This window comes from Homalodisca vitripennis, chromosome 2 (assembly GCF_021130785.1).
Source record: "Homalodisca vitripennis isolate AUS2020 chromosome 2, UT_GWSS_2.1, whole genome shotgun sequence".
NCBI classification, from domain to species: domain Eukaryota; kingdom Metazoa; phylum Arthropoda; class Insecta; order Hemiptera; family Cicadellidae; genus Homalodisca; species Homalodisca vitripennis.
In genome coordinates, this window is record NC_060208.1 from 203,968,596 (window position 1) to 203,991,684 (window position 23,089).

General features: G+C 33.4%; 1 protein-coding gene across 3 annotated transcripts in view; it reads right to left on the bottom strand.

The window, feature by feature from the left end:
- LOC124355293 (neuroblastoma-amplified sequence-like) overlaps positions 1-23,089 on the bottom strand; it is a 73,553-nt gene that overhangs the window by 27,534 nt on the left and 22,930 nt on the right. For all 3 annotated transcript variants that reach the window (XM_046806365.1, XM_046806364.1, XM_046806366.1), the window contains exons 14-26: positions 19,506-19,654; positions 18,246-18,457; positions 17,285-17,380; positions 15,171-15,348; positions 14,000-14,131; positions 12,779-12,928; positions 11,869-12,026; positions 10,743-10,919; positions 10,070-10,172; positions 8,976-9,172; positions 7,593-7,705; positions 6,893-7,068; positions 4,323-4,513 (exon numbers count right to left, since the gene is read on the bottom strand). In XM_046806365.1, the coding sequence (XP_046662321.1) occupies positions 4,323-4,513; positions 6,893-7,068; positions 7,593-7,705; positions 8,976-9,172; positions 10,070-10,172; positions 10,743-10,919; positions 11,869-12,026; positions 12,779-12,928; positions 14,000-14,131; positions 15,171-15,348; positions 17,285-17,380; positions 18,246-18,457; positions 19,506-19,654 (2,032 nt within the window). The remainder of the gene's footprint in view (positions 1-4,322; positions 4,514-6,892; positions 7,069-7,592; positions 7,706-8,975; positions 9,173-10,069; positions 10,173-10,742; positions 10,920-11,868; positions 12,027-12,778; positions 12,929-13,999; positions 14,132-15,170; positions 15,349-17,284; positions 17,381-18,245; positions 18,458-19,505; positions 19,655-23,089) is intronic.

Below are 23,089 nucleotides of genomic sequence, written 5' to 3' on the forward strand. Positions count from 1 at the left end.
TTCATGTTTCTGAGTAATTATGAAATAGCCTTCATTAAAAAATTACATTATACAACTTAAGATTTTAAACAATATTAATTACATAGAAGCCTTTGATAAAATATGATAGATCTTCAATACTATCAAAGACTCAGTTACCTATTATAAGGCACAAAAAGAGCAAAATATGTAGTATTTATTATATATTGATTAATTTTTTCTGATATCTGATAAGTATTTGGCTCAGCTATATGTTAGTCTGGTTATTTAAACACATTTAACAGAAAAGAGACAAATGCAAAACAATTTATGTTTAAAAGTAAAAGCCCTATGGTGTAATAGTCAGCCAACATGTTAAGTTGATCAAACATTCAGGGTTTGATCAAAGTGGAGCGAGTACTTTATGTTCATCAATTTGCATGTAAACTATATATGCAATAGAATTCTTTTGATTAACCCATTCGAGACTAAAGATAAGTTGGCCTGTCCTACAGTCAACTTTCATTCAAAACGCTGTCATGTAACATTATTATTATTTAAAATTTGTATGATTTGGATATTTTTGGAAAAATATATCTCAAGAACATAGAAAAAAGTTTAGTACTCTCCCTGTCAACATGGTTTCTTCTTAAGGCTGAGATAAGTTTTCAAAGGTTGTTTATGTAATAAAGCATGTTTTTGTGTAAAGAATTTTTATATAATACATCAAATTTTAAAACATTTTTATTTCAAAAAATAATATTTAAGAAAGCAAAATGACCAAATGAAATTCCAAAGTGGTTAAACGAGCACTTATAAAGTTAAAATATACATAAGATAATGTTTCAAAAAACTAACAGTTATTTATTTATTAATATAAATATGCTTGTGTTAACAAAAACAATCTACCTGAAAGAAACATTTTTATCACTACCTATTGTAAGGATAACTAATTCACAACAATATACCGTATTTTAACTTTGCACAAACTAAATATATTTAAAACTGTGTTTATTATTTAGTCCAGTCGTATTACCTGATTGAAAAAATAAATGTTTTCTTACAGCAAACTAATGGCACAATTTAGTCAAATACATCATAAATAAATAAAAAAAACCACTCCGAACCAAAATCGTCTATTAGGGGGTATAGGAGGGGTGGTTTTTAGGGGTGAAAATGGTTTTTTGCAATTTGTGAGTAAACAATGGATCCTATTGAAAAAAGTCAAATGTAAAAGTTGTTTGAAATAAAAAATCTACAACTTGTGTAGTAATCATTTTTGCCCTAACCTCAAAAATTTCCCAAAAAAATTCAAAAAACCGTTTTTTTTGGTTTTTAATTTTTTGCTTTTACAAAAATGATTCGATTGAGCTGAAAGTTTGATCAAATATACTTTGTGCTATTCTAAAAGTACTGTATTTTTTTCATTAAGAAATATTCAGCCGTTATAATAAAATTTCACTTTAAAAAAATATTTTGATAATTTTCAATCACCATTTTGAAACATTTTTTTCAATCAAAAAAGGTTCTCTGACGGCTCATTATTTTCGTTTTTTAGTCTATTTTGAAGAAATGAAATAAAAAATATGTAGTTTAATTGGAAAAACTGCAGAAAAATTGAAAATAAACAAAATATTGACATTTTTCATTATACATTGTATTATTTACGTGGAAAAATTGTTATTATTAATTTAAATAATAATTTTTTTATACCAGTGCTATTTGTAAGCATTAAGAAAAATAATAATGAATCATGCATATTTAACAATTACGTGGAAATATTTAAATAAATCAAAAAACAGAATTCGAGTCTTAGTAAATTTTTTTAAATTTGTATTTTTCATCATATATTTTATATTTCTTTACAATATTTTTTACAATTCTTATTGAAATTGAATCAAGAAACCATTATTTCTTTCCAAAAGTTTTTTTTTGAATATTTATGTTTTTTTTTCAGTGAATAAATATCTTTTTTTCATATTCTACGTCATCTGATCGTGATTCATACCATATTCTACTCAATTCTTTCCCTGATTTTTTTAAATGTAATGATTGTATCTCCTTTCATTGAAGGAAACACAAGATCGTTATCAAAACTATAACTCAATTTTTTTTAAATGTATTTAATGTTGGGATATCACCATCAAAATCTTCTTTAATTTCGTTAAGGGAAAATTGGCACTCGGATGAATTTTTTTAAGTAATACACGCAGTAACTTATGAAATCTTTAGAATCTACACTCGATGTATGACTACAAGATGTTGAGCTTGTCCCATCATAAAAAGATGACATGCACCTATTATGATAATAAGCTTGAACTTCATCTGATTCTTTGAGAAAATTCAGTCTAACTAACAGACTTTTATTAAATAATTCTGAAACATCTCTTCCCTTTAAAGTTGATAAAATTTTTCTTTAGTCTCTACCTTCTGCATGCCGCGAAATGCTCTATTTTGGTTACAAGGTTCTTCACAAAAAACACAATGATGCTCAAAATCAAAATCACATGTTTCTTTCATAATCTTCTTCCCAATAGATTTTTTACTTCTTTGTTCTTTGGAAGCTGTAACAATTGATCGAGGTCTATTGTATGCCGATCGACAACCATCATGAATGTGTGCTTCAGTCAATTTCTGAAATGTTTTATACCGCTGATCATTGCTTTGTTTACTTGACGAAATAAGAGTATCTATCCCTCGACTTTTTATTTTCACCAAATCTCCATCGCGGCTTTTACAAATGATACAAGAAGGTACCTTTTCCACCATTTACATGAATCTATAAAATGCAGAAAGTACGATAAAATTAGTATACTGAAAATACGTAAAAATTACTAGATAAATAGCATGCGTAAAATTGTATGTACAGAGACAAATTTTTATGATCTGTATTATTTTTAATAACTTTTATTGAATAATTTGTATAAAATTTTGTTTCGCAAAATTTTAAAGTTTTACTTACGATTTGTATTTTATATGGACAAAAATCTTGTAAATTGCTAATCACAAGGCTTATTTCACGACACTACTCTAATATAACTTGACTGACGACAAAGCAGCTGCTTATTGAATGCTTAGAAACATACTGAGACCCGTATAATAGAAGAATAGGATTGACCCCGCCCTTTTGCTTCAAGGACACTATTATATACCTGTACTATATATACCTGTAATCCAACTTTCACATTCAACAATGTTTCTAAACTTTTCAAAATATTCGAAAATTCTTCAACATTAAAAAAAATTAGAATTTAAATAAATAATAACAATTTTTCCACGTAAATAATACAATGTATAATGAAAAATGTCAATATTTTGTTTATTTTCAATTTTTCTGCAGTTTTTCCAATTAAACTACATATTTTTTATTTAATTTATTCAAAATAGACTAAAAAACGAAAATAATGAGCCGTCAGAGAACCTTTTTTGATTGAAAAAAATGTTTCAAAATGGTGATTGAAAATTATCAAAATATTTTTTTAAAGTGAAATTTTATTATAACGGCTGAATATTTCTTAATAAAAAAATACAGTACTTTTAGAATAGCACAAAGTATATTTGATCAAACTTTCAGCTCAATCGAATCATTTTTGTAAAAGCAAAAAATTAAAAACCAAAAAAACGGTTTTTTGAATTTTTTTGGGAAATTTTTGAGGTTAGGGCAAAAATGATTACTACACAAGTTGTAGATTTTTTTATTTCAAACAACTTTTACATTTGACTTTTTTCAATAGGATCCATTGTTTACTCACAAATTGCAAAAAAACCATTTTCACCCCTAAAAACCACCCCTCCTATACCCCCTAATAGACGATTTTGGTTCGGAGTGGTTTTTTTTATTTATTTATGATGTATTTGACTAAATTGTGCCATTAGTTTGCTGTAAGAAAACATTTATTTATTTGACCATTTTTAACTGCTATTTCTCCTGGACTATATCAGTTGCAATGAATTTAAATTTTCCAATTCCTCCACAATTGCACCATTATTTTCAACTGTTTTCCTTACATTACATTTCTAAAAGGCAGCTAGAAACTAGTTTACATTTATAAAGTTCTGAAATCTGGTCATTAGTCTATGACATTTTTGCTTCAATTAAAAAGAAATGTGAGGTTTTCTTAAATTCCTAAATATGCACAGTTTTAGCGTTTTGTTTAGTACTTACCACAAACGTATTTATATTTTTTTCTTCCCTACATACTTTAGTAGACTTCTTGGTAGAATTTTTCTGAAATAAAACTCATCCAGTATGTACAGTTTTTAAATCATGAATTTGAAACCTACTTGGGCAAGGAAATTATACAAGATATTGCTTTAATAAGCATAACTTTAAATGAAGTGTATTAAAATTTGTGGACGCTCACCTAGATTCCATGAGTTCTTGCACCTTATCATCTGGACAATGGACGAGCGCAAATGATATCAGTCTTCTCCTCGTCGCCAGGTCCCAGAACTCTCCACACTGACCGAGCTGCTGAGTGATCTCCCAGCCAATGGCGTGCCTGCGTTCCATCAGCTGTTGGCATATCTCTGCACAGTGTTGGTAGTCCCTCGCCTGCAAAACATTGGTTATAACTGAGGCAAACAGACATGTTTCAACATGAAGTCACTTTTTTATATTTATTTACCATTCAAAATCACTATTTTCTAACAAGTCTTAAAAGTGGATAAAAGAAAACTATGTTCCAACAAAAGTTATAACAATAACAAGAACAATTATACTATCTAATTAACAGAATTCAAACATAAAAAACAAAACAAAAATACAATAAATGCTATATAATGAATGAAATGTCCATGAACAAATAGGAAATAAGAGGAGAAACAAAAGGCAACTCAGAAGGAAAAGGTTTTAAAAGGAAATAGGGAACCTGGAAAGTGAAGAAATAAAAATTCAGGATGAGACAAAAGACTAGGAAGGAAGAAATTATGTTTAGTTATGTTAAATAGTTGCCACACTGTCTAGAAATAGCAAATAATAATATTTGTTTAGGGTTTTGTGCTCTTAAAAAAAATTGTACAATTTCAAAAGATAAAAGAAATATTTAACCTTCTTATTGGATAACATATCCAATATCAGCCAGCTTGAAATCTGATAGCCAAAGTATGTTATTTTAAAGTGACTATACTTTATACTAATTATTTCTTTATCTGAGTTTGTTTACCTGCTATTCTCTTTTACAATCCGTTTATTGACTAAATTGTTGTTGCTTTTCATCTAAGCTGTATATCTTTTTTATTTAACTGGTAAAAACAATCCAATAAACACAATAATCCAATGTATATGAATGGAAAACTGCAGATTGCCACAAAGCACTTTTCCATCTCAACTGAAAATAGCCAAGGTTTTTCCCAAACACAAACAAAGAGACCCCAAACCATCTCTAACTACAGACCTATCTCACTGCTTTCATCTGTCTCCAAACTTATGGAAAAACTTATAAAATAAGACTCCAGAAACATCTTAGTCAAAACCAATCATTGTGTACCGTTAGTTAGTTCCATTTTATATAATGCAACATTTCACAACCTAGTTAGCCAGTACAACTTAATATTATTTTTTTATCCAATGTTCCGGAACTAAATTATTGGCGGACTAACTACCTAATTGGCACACGTATGAATATTTTATTCTAACCCTTCGTAGCAGCCCAACTACGTGACCAATTTCACCTCGCGCACTATGTCCGCGAACTCACGTATTGTTTGAGTAGATGGCTACCACTTTCATAACGTCTACTCCTCTTCTAGTAATTACCGACTAGAAATAACCCTTCTTAGACTACAGCTTCAATGTCTCGTGCCAAGACGCCGACGCCAGGGGGAAGTAAATACATATACATATTGCGAAGGGAAGTAAAATCTTAAAGTTTTATAAAGTAAAATATCGTAGGCATAATTCCATAGAACATTGGATATTTTAGGCCCACCTATCAGATATACATTTTTAGTTCTTGTACTCTAATTGCCAGCAACGTGGCAAGGCATACATTTAATTTACCAACTAAAAGTGGTGCTTGTAAGTTTCATTAATTAAATTGAACTTATAAGTAAACTTTGCAATTCGAATATTTATTACTACGACCTTAGAAGTCACCACCCCCATGTGTTATCATCATTCGGTACACATAATGATTGCGCCACTCTGCTGTTCCCGTTCGAAAAGGACATCATTAGACAAATCTGGTTATGTTTAGATTAATTAGGAGACATCAACCAGACCTGTGACAGTGTGAGGGCAGAAAGACAATTTAGTAATTTAGTCCAGCACCTAGGTCTCCACACAATTGAACATAGCTACTTTGATTTCTGTTGTCACCGAGATAACATTAATTAATAACCCTTTGTAAGGATTAGTCAAATGCAGATAGTTATAATATACAGAGTACCTCACTTATTTTATACCTAATTTTTGCACACTCGATATTCAATGCTTTAAAATAACAAATTAATAAAATAATAAACATGACAGCAGTATGTTTGATTAATTTGCTATAAATTAATATTATAAAGGGGTTTCATATTTTTTTTTATTGAATGTTAGAGTTTGACAGGAAGTGTTGCGATAAGTGATTTGTGAAATACCATTCAATAGTTATTTAAAGGTAAACGTAAAGAATTTCACCATTAATAACCTTAAGGCTGAAATAACCTTATACTATATAAAATATTATCAAAATACAGAATATCAAAATTAGCGATGCCAGCACTTTATGCACTTTTCATACCATCAAAATTAGTGACGTTGCGGCACTAAAATGGTTAATAAAAACTTCATAAAACATTGATAATTTTAAAAATTTCAATATGAAATTATAACTTTTGTTATTCTTGCTAGTCCATGCACTTCTCCGACAACCTATTGAAATTGATATCTTGACTCAAGTAAATGATGATTTATGAATGAAGAAAAGCCAATGTAATGTTGACTAACCTCGAATGCGATGTTGGCGACACGGACTAATATAGTGCCCTCACGCTGTCTCGAGTCCTTCCCACATATTCTCAACTTGTGGGCGAGAGACAGCAACTTGTGGTGGTCCTTGTACGCAGTGGGGCGAGACATCAGGCAGGACTCGATCAGCCGCATGCGCTCTGTACACAGCCGAACTGCAACAGGAAACTTGTTCTGTGGAACTGGTTCGTAAAATATAACAAGTTTTAACCCTTTGAATGCCAATGTCCGATTTTACCGGACGTCAAAAGTTGGCCAAATGCCGACGTCCGATTTTAACGGACATTCTGGAAAAAAATCACTAATAATCGAAAACTTTATATTTTTAAACTAATATCATATTAAATTGTTCATTAAGAACTGCTCTTTTCAAAACAAATTGTTATAGTACACTTCCGATCAACTGACTTTAACGAAAATCAATCTAGAACTCACATATAAACATTTATGGTTGACACAGCTACCGGAAACAATGTGACATTAGTTTATTAAAAGTTGACTCAGTCATTACTGAAGATAATAATATACATTTTTCAGGATTTATAGACAATTAAATGCCCTTTCCAGTGATATGGACAAAGAAAAGAATATGAATTTTTATGAGTGCATAGGGTTAAGTTGTTTTTATTGTTTCATGCCACTTAAGAGTCACAGAGGCCGCCTTACATGATTTGATTACCTTGCAAGGGCAACAAGTTGATCTTAAATTCATTGAGCAGTTGCAGCGCAGTTATCAGGTCTTTCTCCTCTTGGATTTCAGGGTTATCCTCAGTGATAAGATTCAGGCACGATCTGGAAACGAGTTCAGAATATGGCAAAGGCCTGTAGGTTTAATACAAATTAATCAATCCCAAACATTACAGTTTTTAAATCGCTGATACAAAACAACAAAAACTTAAAAAGTAGATTATTACATTATGATAAAAAAGCTTATTTTAATGACCACAAATTTAATAATAATTAGTGATAACTTTTCAAGATATTTTAAACCATTTTTATATTGAGCACTATGAGTAAAAAAAAAATATGTGGGTGTAAATTTGTCATCGTAGTTAGAACTCCCAATCATTGCAATAATTCCAAATATCACAAATATGAAAAAATCGTTTCCTGGGAATCAATTCTTTACACTGGCGAATAGATAATAATCCAAAAGAATCAAATTTAGAAAAGAGAGATTTGCACCGTTTTGGGAGGTTTTACCAACTTCAATTTTGCAGCAGCATGTACCAGACTTATCTGGAAGTTTTTTTTATACAATAGCTAGTACCTAATGAATGAGAGGCAAACGTTTTCCTAGCAACTCTTTTTTGAATCAGTACAATAATGATGTTTAATGTATACAAATTATTTGTTTTGCTCTTCTGTTCTTTTATGAATAGTCAAAAAGAAGATAATTTAGGCTGAAGACATTTCTAGAACACCTTGTAATAATCTTCTCAGTTAAAGAAACAGTCTTTGTCTTCATTGGTTAACAATCTTAGTCAACTTGTTTATTAAGGACACTTTATCATTTTATCTTTCATCTACCAATGTTTCATTTATTGAAGTCCATGAAAACATTTAAAACCCACTAGCTTCGCTTCAGTATAATTACCAAGTAACAATTTAGCATTTTCCTTTATGTTGTCCTTAAAGGACTGGCTAAGCCTTTCAGTCAGTTTTTGAGGCCTATTTACTAGATTACTGTTTAGTCTTTTGCGGTGTCTTGTTGGAATGAAAATTCAATTATGTTCGGTGCACTGGACATAAATTTGCACCACCTACCTTGAAGTCCACTAGCTTCTGGTACAAAGGATCCATAGCATAACCTATGCTCATATTTAAAATTTCAGAGTCAAATAACTCTGTCTCCTCACTAATTTGCAACATAATTTTGTCACATTTTGTTGAAAAATTCCATCTCTTGGAAATAAATCGACTTGTATTATTCAAATGAGTGTTGAAAACATAATAATAATCCGATTTTGCTGAAAAACTCATTTTCTCCAAGAGATGTTACCAACTGCAAAAGGTTTTGATACACGCCAGTGCTGCCACTTTGCACTGGAGATATTCGTACTTGGCCAGTCTGATGTTGGGATCGGTGAGACTGGCGGCTGCATCAAAGTAGTTAGTAGCGGCCTGTAGTACCAGCTCCACGCTGCGTTGCAGACTGAGAGGCTTGCGATCTCTCTCCTCCGAGTGACAGCAGAGACTCCGCACTGCCGTCCTCACCACCGCACTGTTCCCGCTGGCTAGCACCGCTACCGTATACACCTATGCAGCAAAGTGGGCAGAGTACAATAACCAGACCCGCTTACTACAATCATCAATACTTTATATATTGAATAACAGAACCATCAATAGATATCAACTTATATAAAATACTTAATCAAACTCAAAAGTTACAAATTAATAGAAATAGCATAAACAATTAAGTAATATCATAAATAATTAAAAACCCATAACCAGTAATAAAAAATTAAGACAGGTGACACGAAAAATGTCATTTAAATAATAAAGAAAACATAACAAACATCTTGAAACCGAAAAAGACCCCAGCAAATACCTTCAGACTAAATTCAAAGGTGACAAGATAGATTCTCTATCAAGTGGACATTAACTCATTCTAGTAATTTTTTACTTTGATACACCCAGATTTTATTGTTAACTGTGTTCAGACGACTATTGCAAGAAATCCTTGAACACCAACATCTTGAAATAAATTATCTATCTATCTAAGTGTTCAGTTGGTAACAATTCATATGTTTAGAACATGGTGTCTGTTTTTGGTTCACTCTGAACATGAGGTAGCCTTTGTTCGTATCAAAACTACAAGCGTAAATGTTGGGTTTGCTCCATTTCACCCTCCACTTAGTGCAGTGGCTGAAATCTGATACTATTACAGATTGAATTCCCGGAATCTGGTCTCCAGATGGAGGTGGACTCCAGATTGCAAGATACAATCCTGTGACAGGGTCAGATTTCAGACATTGCTCAAGCGAAAGCTGAAATGGAGCTAAACTCAACCAACATTCACATTAAATCAACCCTTCCCACCATAACTATGTTGTGTGTAAAACAAATGTCATATATTTACCCTGGACAATTATTTCCCAATGTTTGCTTGGTTAGACTCTAACTAAAGTATTATACGTAACAGACACAACATACCTCATAACACAAGTTTAACGGCACACATGTGAATACTAGGTTCTGCATCTGAAGCAAATCCTGCAGCAGCTGATTCCAATCTGTGTCTGAGGCAGCTGGAACCCTGTTGTTAAAAAGTTCATTAACAAACAACAGTTCAACAACAAAAATGTTGTATTAAAAAATATTCTAGTTTTTAACATGTGTAATACCCAAAAATGTTAAAATGATTTTAAGAAGTTCATCTAGCATGAACGAATAATAAAAAAGAGCCCTCTCCTGTCCCCTTCCTTTTATCGGCAGACGTATGGTGACCTGTATTCTGTAGTTCAGTTTTAATAGTTATTGCTGTGTTCAGTTTTTTATTAAGTCTATGTTTTAGAGTTTGTGAAGTTGGCACATAACATGGTAGTTGTGATTCCTAACTTAGGCGTATCTCAACGCTCTGGTATATTTTGTTTATTTTAACCTAGTTTGAATTATTTGTTAGGTTAGTTATTTGCCTGAAGAAGAGATCAGATTTCAGATCTCGAAACGTAGTGTTCCTGATTTTTTGTTTCACTGAACAATGGCCAATGTCCGAAAAAACCCTGTTTCCTTCACAATTCTTCCATCGTCAAAAATACTTCAAATGTGACAGCTCATTCTGAGTGGCTTCTACTCTGTCACAAACTGACTTGCATGTAACACAAACCTGTTGCCAAGAGTGGTAGAGAGGTCCAAGAACAGTGCTCTAGCTGTATCCGTGTCCGCTCGGTGGCTATGTATGTAGTGCAGGTTGAGTGGGTGTCCCCGCCCTCTGAGTATGACCGCCACCCGCAGCTCGCTCTGAGCCGCTTCCACTCTGTCAAACAGTTCTGCAGCACTTGTCCTGCCAATAGGTGAAAAACTATGGTTACCACAAAGTATTTATTGATGACTTTCTACCTATTGAAAATTATTATGTTTAAACTGATTTCGAAAAAAAAAGAAGATTTTTGATAAGAAAAGAAAAAGAGAGTGATCACCTACATAAATCATTCAGAATTATACTTAACTTTAAGGTGTAAGAAACTGTGAAATACTTAATTTCTGAGATAAAGATATTTATAGTATACAACTGGTATTTGTATAACACAGTATATTTTGTGTATGTAAACAGTAACATTTACAAAATATAACAGGAAGGCCAATTCTGTAAGTCATGAGTACAATTATTAGGAATAATTTATTTTAAACTTGGATTTATATAAAAACATAACAATCTATATTAGTTTGACATTTTTGTATGTTATTTCCTCTGGCATTCAAATGTTGAAGTAGACATCTATTCTAGCAACATCTTACAAAATACTTAATTCAATAACCTTGTTATACATTTAAAGATTTGGGGGCAAGAGTAAAATTCAGAATCAAACATGGCTAATTTTACATTCCCAACTGCAAACATACTATGTAATTTTTTAAATTCAAATATTGTTCATTGTAACATGATGTTTTATTCCTTTTTAATTAAAAATTTGCTAGTCAGAAAATTTTGAATAAGTTTGTTGTAATTTTATTACTTTAAGCCTATTCAATCTGTACTTTTCTGTATGTACAGTGATGAATTTGAATTTTGTGAACCTAAGTTTCAATATTAATGGAATGAAAGAGTTTACCTCTCTTTCTTTTGCCATCACTAAATATAATAAACTTAAAAATAATATTATTTTTATGTTACTACGTTTTGAATGATATTATACTGTTTGGAACACTTGTTTAACATCAAGTTCTATTTTAAAATTCAATAAATTAAATTCTAACTTATGGAATATGAATTCGACTTTGTTTCGACTAACCCAAGTGATGATGTAGGGAGGATCCGTAATATGGTGTCCACTACGGACAGCTGATCTGTGTCCTGGTAGGAGTAGACAGAATCCAGCGCCAACACGATCAGTTCTTCTGTCTCAGGAATAATCAGATTGTGAGGCTCCTTCGTGCAATAGTCGAACATCTTAGGAAATAAAAGCGACATTATTACTGAAAGTGACTGATAAGTCAGTGATATCTACAACAAACTCTGTGTTGGCATAAATTTTGGTAATATACAATGTTAGAATGTTATCAAATGCTTAACACGTTTGCTGCAGAAATGAAACAACGTGTGGCAATAAATTGCAAAAAAATTGTAATTGTATAATCGTCCAGCCAGTGCTCTATATGTCACTGGTTTCTCAGATTCCATCCTCAACTGCACCAGTGAATCCGTTTGTTTATATTTTACATATTTATTTATTAAGCAAAATAATTTATACTTCCCCCTCACCTCCCCCACCAAAATCAATATCTAATGCCACACATTATTGAAAAATATCAACAGAACTGTCCGTTGAATCGGATTCTTATCTGTCACAAAACCGGAGTTAAGTGAGTTCAATACCCTCCTCCATTGGACTACAGTGACACATACAAGTTACGATACAATAAACACGAAAGAGAAAATAAGCCAAGATGGCGATCCAAGAACAGTTTGCGAGAAAATAAACAGTGGATGCGGCACTACACGCAGTAAGCTTCAAAAATCTTCCCCGTCCATTACTGGGCTTACACTAAGGGAATGAGTCAGGGTAGAGCGGAGGACTGCTTTAGAAACCCACTGCATGCCGTGATAATACGTCAGTACTACAAAAGCAGCCCGCCACAGCAAATATATTAATATCTTAATCAGAGCTCCAAAAAGTTGTATTTTCTGGTGTGGTAACCTACCTTCAACGGGAGTCTGAGGCCCTTAGAGCTGATCTCTGATAGAAACTGGGACAATAGTTGTCTACGAGACAGAGACTGCAGTCTCTCGCAGCGCTGTAGGAACGGCACCAGTCTGTGCCGCAGATTCTCTACAAAGTTGTCTTCGTTTGACTGGAAAAACATTTTATTTTTTTAATACAATGTTACTTTAAATACAAGGAGCATAAAGAATTTTTTTTTAAATTTGGTCCAGATAAAAATGTGAAAGATATAAAAAAAAAACTGTCATTTTCAGCAAACTAAAGATAGCCCCACTTTTTTACATTGAAGTTTATCAAAACTAGACACACATTTCGATGCTGTAATTTGTTATCATTACCTGTACTATAAACTGAAAGTATGAAATATGGCATTGAAAAGTAGGTTTCAGCATCCTATCGAGATAGCCTAGACGATATTCCTGTAGCTCAGATACCATGTAAAACGTAGTACTTCCAAGAATCGAAACAAAATCTTGTACTCATTACAAATCAATCAAATGATTAGATTGAATGATAGAATTTTCTGAGTTTTACCACATCATTAATTATTGGATAGAAATCATGTTCATGTACCAACACTTCCAAAAAAGATTGTTAACAGTGCATGGAGTTAAACAAGAAGATGTCATCCATGCCCACATCGTACACCAGCATGTCCAGGGTGACCAGCTCACTGAATAGACAGTCCAGTCCCTGTAAGGGATCAAACTGAGCCACTCACCACACTCATGAGAGCTTGGGCTTTCTGCAGGTGTGACATGACCTCCAGGTCACGCAAGGAGATGCTATCCATGCCCACATCGTACACTAGCACGTCCAGGGTGACCAGCTCACTCAATAGACAGTCCAGTCCCTGTAAGGGATCAAACTGAGCCACTCACCTCACTCATGAGAGCTTGGGCTTTCTGCAGGTGTGACATGACCTCCAGGTCACGCAAGGAGATGCTATCCATGCCCACATCGTACACCAGCACGTCCAGAGTGACCAGCTCACTGAATAGACAGTCCAGCCCCTGTAAGGGATCAAACTGAGCCACTCACCTCACTCATGAGAGCTTGGGCTTTCTGCAGGTGTGACATGACCTCCAGGTCACGCAAGGAGATGCTATCCATGCCCACATCGTACACCAGCACGTCCAGAGTGACCAGCTCACTGAATAGACAGTCCAGCCCCTGTAAGGGATCAAACTGAGCCACTCACCTCACTCATGAGAGCTTGGGCTTTCTGCAGGTGTGACATGACCTCCAGGTCACGCAAGGAGATGTCATCCATGCCCACATCGTACACCAGCACGTCCAGAGTGACCAGCTCACTGAATAGACAGTCCAGCCCCTGTAAGAGATCAGTCACATTATTACTAGTCCACAAAGAACCAATTTCTTTATATTAGCTGAACCCTTTGAAAAGTTTTCTATTGCCTACTTAAAGTTTTAATTTGTTGGTTTATTTATTATTTTAAAGCATCACGTAACTCTGTGAAGGCTCAGTCAACATGGATACTTTGTCTACATAGCCTGCTCTAAAGATAAATAATTAACATAACAGTCAGTCATGGCTTCGTTGAAGACGCTAAGTCTTGTCCTTTATTTATGTTTTTGTTTTGTTTAAAGTTTGTTATTGACGATGGAAGGTTTGTAAGGTTATTAATACCTACCCCACCTGACGAAGAGGATTGATTCCAATCCTCGAAACGTTTGTTACATCTTTTATAACCTACAACGATGGCAAAAAGTCCTTTCATCCTTTTCTTCGTCATACACTACTTTGCCTCCAATAAAATCAAGTTTTATTTCATTTATTTCACACATCAAAATCAGTTGGTCTACTAGATATAACTGTAAAGTTATTGCCAATGAGAAGTAAAATATTTAGCCAAATCTTTTTTCCTATCTAACAGTATGGATTTCTCAAATGCGTAGAAAAACAAACTTTTTACTATTTCCTCAATAAAATTCCTAGCATACACTAAAATTTCTGATACGAGAAAACCGTAATATACTCCAACTGCTACTACCTGATAGCAACAATTACCCATGTATCTAATAATACTTATTTTAGTTTTTAAAAGTACACAGTCATCTAGGTCCAATTCACACCATGTCGAATCAATGCTAAAATATTTGAAAGATTGATATATTTTGAAAAAAGCCATCTTCAGCTGACAAATGTTTAACTGAAAACTTTTAACAACTTTCAAACTTTCGTAAAAACACTGACATGCATTATTGGAATATACAATTTCAAAAAAGTTTTTGTACAGTCACAAAAGTGAGGTTTGAACTCTATAAAATTCTCCAACTAGCTAATCCCTGAAGACATTAACTAGACAATAAAGAACATCCTGATAGAATTTGAAATCCAGATGGCGTACCTTGATGTTCCGTTCACGTGCTAGCTTCACCAGTTCCAGAGGCTGGTCCACCATGTTGCTGTACTGTTCCAGTTGATAAACTCTGTTTCTGTACCACTCCTCCACCACTTCCACTGAGAGTTGTTCGTCTCTCTCCGGGACGCTGTACTCTGACATGTCCTCCTCCGGTTCTAAAACACTAAACCAATAATCAAACATGCTGATGTCATCAGAGCTGGAGGTTACCTTGAGCAAAGGCAGACCATGCAGTTTTATACTCAGGCACTGCCGCTGCCCACTAGTTGCTCTAAACACAGTATTATTGTAAACAGTCTGTCCCTTTGAGTTTATCATCTACTTTTATAATCAAGTTCATCATTTGCAACAAAAGACCTCCCACATTCAGTTCTGTTGTGAACATTTGTCCATCCTTCAATGAACTGCCTAACCTGTCTTCACACATTTCCTCACTTATTGCTGTTATCTACTGTAAGTCTCTATAATCTGATGTCATTCTTTGCAATCAAAAACAAAACAATGGACTGAATTTCACATCCAGTGGGATCAATTGTTTTAAACATTTTAAATGGCAATGGTACACACAAACACAAGACTAATCAGTCAGTGTGAAGCTGATGAACCGCTTCAACATGCGCTTTTGTGGAGTGCCAAAAGATTGGTGCGACAGCATTGAAATGAAATGGTATATTTTTTGGATGCTCTTCATATTATATGAGGTGAAATTTTCAAGATAAGTAAATAAAAAACTATACGAAACATTTTAAAATAATAATTTACAACACCTGACATATGCACTATGTAAGAGACTTGATTGGATAAGAAAATCAGGTTTGCCTTTGACAAATCAGACAGTATTTTCTTTGTCTCTTCTTCTTGACACAGAAACGCTATGGCAAAAAATAAAGAGGAATAATTCGTTGCCAACTGTATTTAAGAAAGAAGCTGATTTATAATTTCAAAAGTACAGTAACACATTAGAAACACAAACAAATGTGTTTATTTAGAAGACAGTACAGCTGGTATATTTAGAAGAAACTTAGATGAGTGCTCAAGGCAATTCACGTTGCCACTTGCATTTTATGACCATAACAAAATGCCTGGTGTGCTACTGCCAATAAAAATATTTATTTTACTCATGTTTAACCCTTTGTGCTCAAAAGGCCAGCAGCACTGGCCACACCAAGGTTGCAAACAGCTTGTGTTAGTTTTGCCGTAGTTTGTCCTCGCAACTCGTATGGCCAGTACAGATGGCCACGCTACTTTCATTGACAGCTCAGCGGCCAAATTTGTTGTTTTCCTCCCCAGATCGGAATTATTGTTCAATATTCCCTGTGTTATTTGCATTGTAATTTAAAATGTTTAAAGAAGAAATAAAAAAATAATTAAAAATTTATTTTTTATGAATCTTTCTAATACAAAGATAAACATACATTTGGGAAATTTAACTCTTATATGTATATTGTTAAGAAAGGTATGTAAATAAAATGTTATAGAGTAGGCATTTACAGTTATGTTATACTCAGACATGAACTATTTTACAGTTTTCTTAGTTTTTACAGTTTTTTACGGAATAAACTTTTAAAAATACAACCCTATGTGTAGTGAATAATAGATAGCACATGTCTTCCAGTAAAATTTTCTGGGTTTCTATCCCTTCTACCACTTTAGTATGTAGGCCAACTACTCGTCATTTGTCTTATTTGTACAGTCAATGTTTAGAAATGAATTATAGGCTAATTTCAAATTTACTGCTTTACCTAAAATAACTTTAAAATAAAGCTGCTCGATAGCTACTCACCATTCATTATAAAACAAAGAGAATATTAGAAAACAACTGCTATGTTTAGTGGCCAGTGGTGCTGGCCTTACAAGCTCCAAGGACAATTTATATGCCTTCGGTTAACTATTGTAAAATAGTTTGGTTTATTTTATATTCTCTTAAAAGTGTCGCAGGTATACTGCATGTGTAATGTAATAAATGTAATGAAGCATCAAAGATTTTATATGGCACTGCTACGTCCACTACTGCCATATGTTATTGAAACGTGGAATATTCTTCTGTTATATATCAAGTAGTTGGCTTGAAATGTATTACTTAACAATTAACCACTCACTCAAAATGGCTATTTTCACACCAATCTTCATCACGGATCTTGGACTGCTCCCACGGAAAAATCTCTCCCTCTGCACTACATTCTGGAAGAAGATCCCTTGAAAAGAATTAACATTTATTTAGCCTTGTATTGGAAAAACATTCGTGTCAAATATTAACAACAATTTCAAGCCTATAGCAATGTATCGCTATGTCACACGTTAGCATCACACATGTTCATAAATCGATTTATGGTGCAATTTTCTTGCTGCCATAATGGCTAACAAAGCTAATTTGATTTTTATAATGTACTTCGGTCAACCTGGAACTCGAATAACCACATTTTGGATAATTGTGCCCTTAGTATAACAGTTAACTGTTAGTGAAAAAAGTAGGTTTTGGCGGTGAAGGAATAATTGTATTTTATGTAATAAATGACAAAATCATTCTATTTAAATTGAACAAATCCAAGCAGTTTGTATTTGCACTCTTACGAGAAAATATTTTTTTTTTAATTAAGAGAGCTGTAGAAATGAGAAAAAGTTAGAACACAGACAAATATCAATTTAAAAACTTTCATGATGCCGTTTGATATTATTGCATTTGTTAATACAAGTGCTTTTATTCAGTTTGTAATACTTAGTGACTGACTCGTACTTGTTTAAAGTTAATTACAAGTACACAAGTAGATTAGGTTACAGAATACACCAAAATAGATACTGGTTTTTATTACAAATAGAAGAGTACTACATGTAAATATAACTGTAATCTAACTTAATATCTATTACATAGAGGTAAATGTAACAGATACTTTCTATTACACAAAAGCGTAACCGTTACAGCAGTTCTGAAAGATTTGTACTTTCACTATTTTCTTATTAACACCAGAATTCTGTGTTGACCATCCTGGCATACACAGAATCAAAGGTAGGATCTTAAGAGTAATAGAATGAGCAGGATAGTAATGAGTACGAAACCCGTACTTGTAAGCCGTAGGATTGGTCGTCTCCGGGAAGTTGGAGAGCACGGTGAGCCAGTAGGGCAGAGTCCCCTGTCCCTGATAGGTGAGGAGGAGGCCTACAGCTCGATGATCAGACTTCTGAGCCAGTTCTATGGCTGAGAGCACCAAAGGTTGTCGCCGGAACTTGTCATACATCTCTCTGTCATAAGTTTCCTCGCACGAGTTAATTATTTGCTGCAACAAAAATTCACTCCTGAATTTTACAATGCTAATTTTTAATAATACTCAGTACTCATCAACACATTTTCTGTTTTAATCCGCCAAGCACTACATAAGTGTTTGAAAATGTATCCCTCCTTTGATGTTTTATTAACCTTTTGAACATTAACGAAGTAACAGTCACATCACTATGCTACATACCAGCCACAGTAACGACGGAACAGTCACCATGCTACAAGCCACCCACAGTAATGACAGCTCTTATGCATTTTTACATTTATCTTAAAGTATTGTGAACAAATATGTTGTGATCTACTTAATTTTTTAAGTGGACTACTCTGCGTTGACAATGTTTATAAGCAAATGTTTGTAGTTCTAATGACATCTGCTACGTGTCACAGATGTAATGAGTAGTGGAACTAGTCCTGCCTCCACCATTGCCAGTTCAGCAGTTTTACGCCAAATAGCAACACATTTTTTATTAGTGTTATGTTACTATTAATAACACCTTTGTATTTTAGGTCTCTACAAACTACTATAATATTTGCATAGACACCTTTCTCCTATTGGTTACTACCAAAATTGGGAGTTAAAAAAAAGTTAGTTTCATATTTTAAAAAGTGATTAAATTATACTTTTCTCACAAAATGTCATAGTTTCTTATTTTATATAGAAAATAATAGAAAGTTTAATATAACAATATAAAATTATATAGCAAAATTTTCAAACTCCTTTTTGGGACCTGATGGAAAGTTACTGCTCAAAGGGTTAACCTGTAAGGTGGACTGCTCTAGGGGTTACTGTGAAGTTAAACTAGTTAAGTCATAATACATGAAGTTAAACTACTGTAAAATAACTGTCCAAGTATAATAAATAAAGTTAACTTAGCTTTGCTCTATACTGTATGTGCCAAGAGGTTACTTCGCACTAGTGTGTGTGCCACAGTCAACGTGTTAAGGAACAAAGGCAGCATATATGTTTTTGAAATCCAAATTGTAAGTGAAAAATTAAGCAAATCTTTTTTTTATTAATAAATATGAAAGTGAATACTATGTAAGCAAACCTCGTAAGTATGAAGTCTGTCAGAGAACCGTAGAAGCGTCCTTCTGGTGACTATCAAACACTTTTGGTCTTCTGATAGTCTCTCTGTAGGAGATGATGGCAAGTCTTCTCCATCCTTAATTGTTTTATCCTCGATTGTTTCACTATCATCTGAAATAACTTTATCATGAGAATTATTGCCTACTGTGATTAATCAGTAGATTTTTATGGATGAAAATTAAATCATTAAAATTGCAAAACTTCTCCTACGACAACTCGATTTTTTAATAAAAGTTGTTTACACAGATAAGACATTACTACATTAAAACAAGCTTATGTCATTGGTCAGAAGTCGCTGTTAGTGGAATGTGTAAAAATCAGACTACCCACGGACTGAACTCTAATCAATCAGTAAGGTTGTCATTCTTTCAAAATACTGACTGTTTAAGACACTGTATCAGATATAGAATGGATACAGAGTACAGACTGACAAAAAATTAAATGTGAACTAAATGTGTTTAAATGATTTCTATCCATCAATCTTTTGATAATAGTGAGGAAAATAACTGTTGGAATAGCCATCTGTACTACACATCATTCTTCAGTCTAGTTTTTCATTAGTTTCTTTACTTTTTTCCATATGGCAGTGCTTAGTAAAACCTGAAAAATATTTAGTATAATCTTTTTTAGTTGAACTGCTTAAATTTCAATTCTAATTTTGCAACTAAACCTAATATTAAAACAGTATATACCGAGTGTTTTAAAAGTCTCACACCCCTATTAACTTTTTTATGAATAGAGATGGAGTGATTTACTTTAGGGGTTGTTTATATGAATAACTAGGGAGTTTTCTGATGTATGATAATTTTTGACTCCCCCCCAATGGGGTATTTTAAGCATAAGTCAAAATTTTGAAAAATGAACCCCTAGCAAATGATAAAATAAAGAATAAGGCCCGGCCTCCACTTGCGATTTGTTGTCGCGCGATTGTTTTAGTCGCAAAAATAGAACCTATTGTTTTAAATGCAGGCGCATCCACATGCGACAGAAATGCGACTGCGATTTAAAAAACGCAACTGGACCTATTTTGACCGCGACGCGACTGTCGCGGAAATAAAATGAGTCACACGGACAGGCATCGACATGCATCCACTGGCGATTATTTAGTCGCATTTTTGACTGAGTACTGTCGAGCGGTGGCTGTTTGTTAACTAAATAAATATGTCTGACAGTGAAACCTCTACTAGTAAATTAGTATTATCAGTCATTGATACTTGATTTGCTAATTAGTGAAGTAGAAAAGAGGACCGGCTCTTTATAATAAACAATTAAAAGAGTACAGTGACCGAAATATAAAAGAAAAACTGTGGACTGAAGTGTGTGGTAAAGTGATAGAAAACTGGAATGACCTTACATCAAAAGAAAAGAAACATAAAGGTGAGTGATTTAAATATGATAGCATTAATTGGCTAAAAAATAACCACCTACAGGATATCTAAAAAATGTTAGCCTACACTAACTTATAATTTTATATCTTATCGGATTCATTGCAGTTCTATATGTTCCCGATTATCAATTTATTTTCGTCTTTGATATTGTATTATCTTATAAATCTATTATATTATCGTCTATTAAAATATTGTATGCTTTTTTAATTTATTCCCAACAGTTTTGTTTATTTTTTATTATTATTTCACAAGAAACATTTTTTCAATATTTCATTTTAATAGGGTCTACCTAATAGGTTTCTGTAAATAAAACATCGTTCATAGTTTTATTAGCAATTTATTTAAACCAAAAATGTAGTTTTGGCTAACAAGAGATGGTTGTATAAATGATTAATAATGAAATTATTAAACTTTAGTTACTCTTAACATGTATTAAACAATTTTTTAAACAGAGGTTTCTTCTGTAAATCACTTCCATGTATTATTATGCCAACTTCTTCTTATTGATTTAAACATGGTCGTATTGCCAAGGGTAATGAGCCTTGAGGTGAAATGAAAGTAATCTGCCAAGTAGTCTCTTGCTTCGATACCTGAAGAGGTACCCCGTACACCGACTTGTTGTATACATACCAGCGGACACTCATAGCATTCATCTTCAACTCGAATACCATCTTTTCTTCTTACAAAGTTGTTGAGAACGCAGGATGATTTAATAATGTCATCCGCTAAGTTCGTTTGGACATTCAATGGCCGATGGAAAATTCGCCATTTGTTGGCTAAAATACCAAACGTGCATTCCACCATTCTATCGAGCACGGCACATTCTGTAGTTGTATACTCTTTGTTTCATGGATAAATTCTTCCTGGGATAAGGCCTCACTATATTTCTTGATGTAGCAAATGCTTCATCTCCAACTATAACAAATGGCATAGGTTTTCCATTTTCGTCATTAGGAAGAGTTTGAGCTTGAGGGATGTTCAGTTTGCCATCAATCAACTTTGCACCTAGTGCGGAGTTTTTCAGAATATTTGAATCACTGTTACTACCGTAAGATCCTACATCGATTGCTGTAAAACAATAGTCTGCGTCTACTACAGCAAGTAACACAATCGAAAAGTAATTTTTATAATTGTAAAAAAGAGATCCAGAGTGATTTGGCTTCTGAATTCTTATATGTTTGCCGTCAATGGCACCAATGCAATTTGGGGAAGTTCGTTCGCAAGTAAAATTGTTTTGCTATCTCCTTCCAATCTTCCTCTGATTTGGTAGGCATGTGTATTGGTTGTAAACATGTCCACAATTTTGAGCAAGTATCTTTAATGATGTGACCAATTGTGCTGGCACCCAATAAATATTCAAAGTGTAACGAAATGAAGCTGTTCCCAGTGGCAAGGTACCTGAAAATAATAAATTCTTGAAAATAAGGAGGTACTATATCAAAAGTGTTATGATGAAGTTATGGCATAGGTTTTTACATTTGAAATCAATAAAATATAATTTTTTAATTATTCTAGGGGGGTTAATACTAAATTTGTATTCCAGGTACAGACGTTCAAAAAAAGTGGAAGAATTTAAAGGACTGCTTTTTGAGGGAAATTGCAGCACAACGAAAAACCACATCAGGCCAAGGAGCAACAAAAAGAAGAAAGTATATCCATTTTGATGCGTTGCTGTTTTTGGTTCCCTTTGTAAAAGGAAGAGAAACTATTAGTAATATCTCCCTCAATGAAACGGATGGATATGAACCAGAGCAACCACATGATACATCTGATGACATTTCAAGAAGGTAATTCTACTGCAAGATGCTCACTTGGCATTAATGCACAGGACCGAGCGTGAAAGGCGTAAAAATAGTAAGAAAACAAAAATGCAAACTCATATGAGACATCTTTATTGAACATTTTGAAAGCAAGACAAAGTGACGAGGGTAATGAAGATAAACACTTCGCTTTAATGTTGGTTCCAATGTTAGGAAAATTAAATGAAGAGCAAAAGCATTATGCTAAGATAGAAATTTTAAACGTCATGAGGCAAGCTCGAAACATTAATCCACGCCCTGGTTACATCAGCTCTTCCCAACATACACAACAGCCACAGCATAGCCATTCTGCTTACGGACATAATTCTAACCAACCTGTGTATCCACAAAATACTGGG